The 8,708-nt window shown below is 33.5% G+C and overlaps 1 protein-coding gene across 1 annotated transcript in view; it reads left to right on the forward strand.

Moving 5' to 3' along the window:
- LRRC2 (leucine rich repeat containing 2) overlaps positions 1 to 8,482 on the forward strand; it is a 65,377-nt gene extending 56,895 nt beyond the window's left edge. The window contains exons 5-8 of the mRNA XM_054177754.1: positions 4,138 to 4,283; positions 6,092 to 6,247; positions 7,995 to 8,131; positions 8,427 to 8,482. Coding sequence (XP_054033729.1) covers positions 4,138 to 4,283; positions 6,092 to 6,247; positions 7,995 to 8,131; positions 8,427 to 8,482 — 495 coding nt within the window. The remainder of the gene's footprint in view (positions 1 to 4,137; positions 4,284 to 6,091; positions 6,248 to 7,994; positions 8,132 to 8,426) is intronic.
- The last annotated feature ends 226 nt before the right edge of the window (positions 8,483 to 8,708 follow it).

Consider the following 8,708-nt stretch of genomic DNA (forward strand, 5'->3'; position numbering starts at 1 on the left):
AAATTTCCTCCTGAATATTTTCACCATTTTGACATATAGTTAGATATTCTGGGCTTCAGGACATGCTCAAATGAACATACTCAGTTTTTAAAATCAGAAAGGTAACTTCACAGGTCATAGTGTTTTGTCATGGAAAAATAGAATTGTTGTAGAAGCATAAATTATAATTAAGTTGCTGTTGCATGCTGGGCTAGATAAGAAAGAAGTTTTGAGGGTTGTCTCTATTATTTTTGAAAGTGAGCAATTTGGGTCATCTCTTGTTTTAAGAATAGAATATATCTTAAAATTTTATTGTAATATATTCAAAGGATAGTCATTAGTCAAAAATACTGGAGAGGTCAGTAAATGACTGTATGCTGCTGCCGTTGCTGCTCTTACTCTTCTAATGCTTTTAATTAAAATAATTAATTAAGAATCATTATGAAGAGTGAACACCCAAAGTGAGGTACTGAATACATTTAAGTTGATAATAAACCTGTAATTAACTTATGTAGAACCCAGTTTTCCTTCTAATGTGTGTCCTTAATTTACAAGTTTTGGAGATTTGAAGATGACTTCTTTATGGTGAAGTGTAATATTTGCAGAACGCATGTAGTTGCAGCACTTATACTATAAAAATTCAACACATCTAGTCACCATAAATCTAATTTTTGAGAAAGCAGACATGTTTTTGCTTCAGACAAGAAAATAATTAGTTGTACTTAATTTCATGCTTGTGACTCATGTATTGGCTTGGAAAAACTCCCATACTTAAATTTAAAATCATGAAGCCACATTCTTAGGGATATTAAGTGTGTAAAGATACTCCTGCTATTATTGCTGTGTGGTCACCTGTGAATGATCAGTTCTTGATATTTTTTGTGAATACTGCATATGCAACCAGCTTTCACATATGTTGCAGACTTTATGAAAGGTCTCTGTGTAAAAAATCCTTCCCTAATAAAATGTAAAGTTCCTTCCCATTAACTTTTTATGCTTAGATAATCATAGCTAGATTATTATTAGGTGTTAGAATGATGGCAATTCTCCAAAGATGAAAAGCAATAGCATTAAACTTCCAAGCAAATAATTTAGCATCAGAATAACAGTCTGTTTCCACATTAACTCTGCAGAAGATTTAGGATTTTGGTATTACAAAATTGGAATAACGTCATTTGGGCAAAGACTTGTTCCCACACATGTTGGATTTAATTTTTCATACCACCACCAAATGAAATGCTGCATTTAGGCATGCATTTTTACATTTCAGAGGGTTTTGTCACAAAATATGTGAACAAGTACCTTGTTATTAAGAGATAAATTGACTGTAAAATGCCTTCCTCATGTTCAAGAATTCATTTTGGAAGTCCAGTGGTAGAATGAAAGATATCTTTTGCCACAAGAGATACATGTATCCTGTTTCTTTAATTGGTGCTTTTATCCATGAATGTTAGTGTGAATATAGAAAAGGTTACACTTACAGATTTGTGAAAGGTTTGATTTGAATACACACAAGATCTATGTGCACAGCTGGGTGGTTTTCATCCAGGGTGCTCCATTGTCATATACACCATACTGCTTTTGGTAACCTGATTAGATCCTGAGTACTAGTCTGTGTGTTTCGGGAGTAAACATATAGAGTAACTTGATCCTGATGAAGTGGTTCATATTTTGTTTGAAATCTTTGAGTTTGAAATTTCTGTGCAAGAGTACATTTGTAATGCTTTCATAGACAATTCTGGGTTAAGCTTTCATATGTCTTGTCATATATTGACTTGGATGAGATATCATTTCTATTGCAGAATATTTACATGCAATTGAAAAATACAGTAATCTTGTGGGAAGGCTAGACATTATGTATTTTCACTTGTTGGTGCTAAGTAGCAGGCAACTCATGATAAACTTTCATACAACTTTATCAGTCAGTCCCTTTCAGAGCAAAAAGCAGAACAAAAATAAACCCACACCCATTAATCAAATAGTTTGTTTGGCTGAGAATCTGGTGTCCTTTTCTTTCAAATGAAGGTTTTACTGTCAGAAAGAAAGAGAAGCAATAGAGTCCTACAATGATATCTGAACTATTTCTATGAACAAAATTATTAAGAGATGCAAAATGGGGAAGTGTTTCAAATAAAAATGACCAGAGTGATTAAACATAAGGACCACAATAAGTAGGTCCACATAGCAAGACAGTAAAATATAATGGGGTTTTCCTTTGGTGGTGGTGTTTGTTTTTTTGTTTGTTTGTTTGTTTGTTTGTTTGTGTTTGTTTTTGTTTTTGTTTTGTTTTTTTCAGTGGAGCTTGCATAAAGCTTTTATACAGATTGATGCAAAGTCACACAATAGAGGAAAATACCAAGAGGAAAATGAAATGTTATAAAGGTGCAAAACCCCATCAGTTCTTCAAGAAGAAATAAAGTATACATGGTTTTGTTTAGAAAAATATAATAAATAGCTACCATAATTTCCAATAGATCATATATCATACACATTTGTTGGTAAAGTATCAGAGACAAATTAAATAAAAATTCCATTAAATTTCAACACACTACAGAAAATGGACAGTTTTTGTTAAATATTACACTACAAGAACAAGTACTGAGGGCTTGTAGCTTATAGAATACAATCACAGCTCCATATATTGTGTGACATGTTGAACTAAACTTTGTATGAAGAGTCCAGTGGCTTAGATTTTGTTGGTACATTTTTATGGGAGTATAAACTCCTGAAAGTCATAGTTTTTATCTAATCAAATGTTAAAACAATCACTTTTCAATACTATATGAAAAATATTAGAAACAGCTATTAAAAAAATAATACTGCTTGAATAATGTTACTTTTAATATTTAACATAATAAATCACTTTGAGGAAAATATACAGAACTAGTTACTAAAGTAATTTTACCAACTAGTGTTTATGTTACCAAGTTACTGCAGCATGACAAGTGACTGCTTTTGCAGTGTTTGGGAACTTGGATGAACAGTGATGTCAATTTGTTAGAGACTGTGGCATTTTTCTTCTTTGGGCATAGTCTGAGTATATTTCGGGTGACGTGTAATCCAGTGGGACATTGTTGTAACTCTGTGCTTGTAAATTACTTTTGGGGAGTGCTTATTGAGGGAGATGTATCAGCAGTTTTAGCAAATTGTTATGAGTGCAGATAAAATTGAAAATTTGCTTGGGACTTGGAGTTGTGACAATAATTTGAATGGACAAAGTAAATGCAGTGTGAAGAATGAAACTCCAGCAGTACTGCAGTAAGAAATAGTTTAGCCATGAAATAAAACAACAACAAAATAATATACTTGATTCTTAATAAATAATAATTTTAAAAGTCCTTCAAAAATATTCAGAATATATTTTATTGATTTCATTTTTTTTTTAAACGTAAGTTAAGTTATGCTTGCTCACTTTGGAAGTGGAAAATGTATTAATTTGGGGTTTTTTGATTCCTAATTATTTTCTACATTCTAAGAAACCTTCAGGCAAAGACCAATTAAATTTTTTTTTGTGGGGTACTTTCTCTTCTGTTTCAAAGTCTGTAGAACTAGATTGTGATGGTGACATATGATTAGAAGCTCAGTCATAATGTAAATCCTAAAGTACCTATTTTTTTGTTTACCTTTATGGTCCCCTGACATTGACTTTAGTTAACTGCATGACTTTGTGAACACTAGTAGTGTAATTGATTCAGTACATGGAAAGCTTTATTTAACACTTTTTTTTTTTTTTTTTAAAACCAGCTGTATTTTACATTTACAGTTAACTTTCCTTGTGCTAAAAGTGTGTTACTTGTAATAAATTTTAGAAGTATTAAAATAAAATATCTCTAGTTCAACTTATATAATATTCATTTGCAGTATAGAAAAAGTGTTTTTAAAGATTTTTGAAAAATATTGGGCCAGACTTTCTGTTGACTTAACCTGACAGTTTCATTTTCCAGCTTTGGTATTTTCTGAAAGCACAGGGGGTTTTTAGATGAAAAAATTTCTTGCACTACTATAAAAGAATTAGAATGATGATGAACACTTTGGGAGGCAGTTATTTTTCCCGTGAAATGATGACTAAGAGATAAGGTTGGCAAAATTAAACGGAAAAAAAAAAGCTATTCTTATTTTGGCAAAATATTACTAAAATAAAACATCACTTCTTTCTAGCTAAGTAACCTGAAACAAGTCACAGTTGTGGATATGTCAGCAAACAAGTTCCATTCAATTCCAATTTGTGTTCTCCGGATGTCTAATTTGCAGTGGTTGGATATTAGCAGCAACAACCTGAATGATCTCCCAGAAGATATAGACAGGTAATTTATGTTTTAATTCATTGAGAAGCCTGTGAACTCCAAAGAAATCTAGAAAGTAATAAGCTTCCAAGAGACACCATTAATGAAAAAATATATTTAAAAAGTTGCATTTGGAAATGCATCAAGTAATTTTGTGTGTAAAGTTTACCATTATTATTGACAAAGAAGGTCAGAGAACAGAAACTGTATTTTCTACCTCACTGATGTCAGATTGCACAATCAATGTCTTTACTGTTCAGTTAACTAGTTGTATTTACTATATTCATGATAATTAGTCATTATGTCCAGGCATTGTTCTTTGGGAAGTTCATGGGGTATACTCTGTCCCAGTTCCAGCGAAAGGGACTCACCATATGAAGTTGGCAGCAGTATCTTTCTGGAGGGTACAGGGGTAGAAGGAAAGATGAAATAAAGCATAGTTAAGTTACTGAAAGGACCTGATACACTTTGTCATTAAAACAGAAAAATATTGGCAAGATTAAAAAAAACTAAACAAACCACACTGAAATTCCACCTCTCCTACTATGAAATATATATGCAGTGCAGATGCACTTACTCAATTTAGAAATATATTAAAAAGACTTTAAAAAAAAAAAAAATCATGCTGATCCCTTTAATCAGACTGGCTAGCCTGAAAAATAACTTCTCATTCCTGTGCCTGTTCATTCACTCTGGATTCTGTTGTAGCTTGGTTTACAAAATGTTATACAGACATAAGCAAACCAAAATACATATTAACAACATTTAAGAATGAATTTATATATAATACAAATATAATGAATGATGAAATTTAAGAAAAAAATATAAATGTATGAATTATTTATTGATCTGGGAATAGAGATCCCTGAAGCAGAAGAAATGTCATGAAAAACTCATTTGACCTTAAGTTTTGTAAGGCATTTGTTGCTGGACAAAAGGACATTCCTGGGACATTATTCATGGACTGCTATGACAGCATTACTGAAGCCTTAGTTTGTATTAATAATTTCTGTGTTCTATATGCAACAGCATAAACCCGCCATTTTTTCCCCCCAGGGGATCTAAGAAAAGATGCAATTAACCAAAGCCTTACTTAAAATTGTTTGCTATAGTCAGATAAAACATATGGACCTGATAAGCAACAGCCTGCAGTAGTGTTTTAATAACAGGCTCTTCTGGTCAAATGAGAGAAATGTTTTGTCAATTTGCTGTTCTTTTTCTGTCTCCTATATGCTCCAAGGAATAAATGCTCAGACACAAATTGTTATTGTATTACAAAAAGCCAGGGGAAATAAAGTAAAAGAAGCCAAATGCCTTCCTCCACAAAATGTTGTTGCTAAATTGATTTCAGTGGGACAACCTGCAAAAGCCATGTGATCAGGATCTTGTCTTTCTTTTGCTTCCTACAGTACTAAATACTAGTGAAAAACAGTAGATGGGAAAATATTGCCTAGCATGGGCACACCTAGTCAATAGAAATCAGCATATAGTCAATGGTGTGAGCTGGTAACCCATATTTTCATTTTTTCCAGCATATATCATGTTCTATCAACAACAGCACAATAATTTTGGTAACCTTTTATTTTGGGCATATGTCTGAGTTCTTTTCAGATGCATGCTATTAATGTCTGTAATGCTGACCCATGACTATAGATTTCAATTTAAATTGATGACAATTTAGAAAGTATGGTCTGAGTAACATTTGAGAAGACAAAAATGATGCATGGAATTGTTCTTCTTTTGTACAAGATTAAGTCTGTATTGCTATTATGCACAGATGTTTGTCTGAAATTACTGTTTTAAGTTATCTGTGTTTTCCATTTCTACAGGTTAGATCAGCTGCAGACACTTCTTCTGCAGAAAAACAAGCTGACTTATCTTCCTCGAGCTCTAGTCAATATGCCAAAGCTCAGTCTTCTAGTTGTCAGTGGTGATGACCTGGTTGAGATACCTACAGCCATCTGTGAGTCAGCCACAGGTTTGAAGTAAGTGAGAGGGAAAGGAATATGTCTTAAGCAGATAAGGTACATGCACCCAGAAGAAATACTTTCAAAAGCATCAGTTTCTACCATACTTGTTAGTCGAATTCTGAGCTGATTTGTGTCAGAGGCTGTAAGGAAGCATTGGAGAGGTTAGAAATTGGACAGGCAATGCAGATTTCTGATTTTCATCTGCCAATTCTCCATATTTTGCATCTGTATGTTTAAAAATGCTATTCCTGTGTAGACTTAGTCATAGTAGCTCTGACTCTGGTGTTGAAAAACCATGGCCCAGAATGGGACCAGTAATCTGACAGCTTTTGATAAGCTCAGTGCTGCCAAAAGTATGCTTCTGAGAGTGGGAGACTTGGCTAGTTAAAAGGCTAAACAGTTTCACATGAGTTTAGTAGTCCATATTTTGTTTGTTTTGAAAGATCACCTCATTGCTGCATACAGGATGAGACTAAAAGGCCTTTTAGTCAGGTGATGTTCAGGTCTTTGATTATGAAACTAGTTGATACTGTATACTGGGTCTGGCTGGGATGGAGTTAGCTTTCACCGTAGCAGCCCTTACAGTGCTGGCCTTGACATTTGTAGTTAGAATGGGGTCAATAAACTATCAAGGTTTTTGACAACTGTTGAACAGTGACTCCCACAGCACCAAGAAGGTCTCTCCAACCCTCCCCCATAAAGGCAATCAGGGTGAGTGTGAACAAGAGATTGGTAAGGAACATAGCTGGGACAGCTGACTCGAACTGCCATACCATGTGAAGCCATGCTTATCAATAAAAGCTATGAGAAGGAAGGGAGATGGGCCATTTGTTATTAAGGTCTTCCAAAGCAACCATTACACTTACCAAGCCTCTGATTCCCAGGAAGTGGTTGGACATCTCCTGTTGATGAAGACTGTAATTTTTTTTTCTGGCTTTGCTTTGCTTCTTCACATGATTTCTGCTTTTCTTCATTAAGCTGTTTTTGTGTCAACATGTAAGTTATTAATCATATATTCTTTCCCTGTCTTGCTGAGGTGGGGTAGTGAGAAAGCTTCTTAGTGGGCAGCTGGCCAGCCAAGGTCATCAAACCACAGACTCACAGCAACTCATGAGATTTTTAATAAAGCCATATGATTTGTTGGAACATTTGTTATTTTGAAAGTAGCAAATTTGTTGATTTTTCCCCTTCTTGCAGAGGTAATATCATCAGAGATTTTCATAATGCTGAGAGCTGTTTATATAAACCATCTACTTTTCTACCTGAAATGTGTAGCTTTAGGATATTTGAAAATATGATGTAATTCATGTCTAGTCATGCACTGTAGAAGAGAAGTAATTGTGATCAAAAACTGGAGGTGCATATTATTAACTAAGTGATATTGGCAAAATTCCAGATTTCTAGGCAAATGTTGACAGGAAGTTCTTACTGCTCTTTGACAGATATGAAATTACAAAGTAGTCTTTCAGAAGTTCCATATTAAAGGAACATACCTGTTATTGCAAATAATGATACATGTAGATAACTTAAAAGAAGGAGATAAAGCCGATAATTTTTATATGGAAAGTAGAGTATGGAGAAGGTGACATTTGCAATTCTTATTTCTAATAATATTTCCTAAAAATGCTATAATGCAGAAATTGAACAAATGTTCTTTATGTTTCCCCTTCTGGCTGTAGTATCCACTTGTAAAATATAATTCATATTGGCCAGTGATGTCCATAAGCTTCTTACACATATTCTGCTGTTACACTCTCTCTAGATTCGTAAGTCTTAAGGACAGCCCAGTTGAAACTATTGTATGTAAAGACACTGAAGAAATTACAGAAAGTGAACGTGAAAGGGAGCAATATGAAAAAGAGTTTATGAAAGCATACATTGAAGATCTAAAGGAAAGAGGTATGTACTAACTTGCAATAAACTCCTGCTATCTTGGATATTAATTAAAACATACATTGGGAATATGAATTTATAGGAGTACAAACAATAGACCCTTAAACTGTAATTGTCCCTTGTAGTACTAAATAAGACTAAAAGTGAACAAGTTTTGTTAAAAAATTGGACCTTAACTAAACCGGATGATATTAAATGAATGTATATGAAATTAATGGTGAATTTCTACCTACATTAACCTTAATTCAATGATAAATATCCACAGATTATCCTCAGTTTCCAGATTTACTTGTTTCTTTAGGGATTAATACCAGTGATTATGAATTCCTACAGAAGCACATCTCATCTTCAGAATAAACACAGTATATAAATGAAATGCCCTTTGCATTGTCAGAACATTCTTTAACAGACTATCTGTGTCAATGTACAAATTATTTAACCACTGAAAAAAACATTGCAGTAAAAGCAGTTTTTGTCAGACTGTCAGTCTCTTGCATCATATTTAGTAAAATGTACTATGAAACAAAGCATAAAAATCCTGTGAGCCAAAATATCCCACAGGTTCTGTTTAAATCTCTTCGTA

The sequence above is a fragment of the Dryobates pubescens genome, chromosome Z (genome assembly GCF_014839835.1).
Source record: "Dryobates pubescens isolate bDryPub1 chromosome Z, bDryPub1.pri, whole genome shotgun sequence".
NCBI lineage: Eukaryota > Metazoa > Chordata > Aves > Piciformes > Picidae > Dryobates > Dryobates pubescens.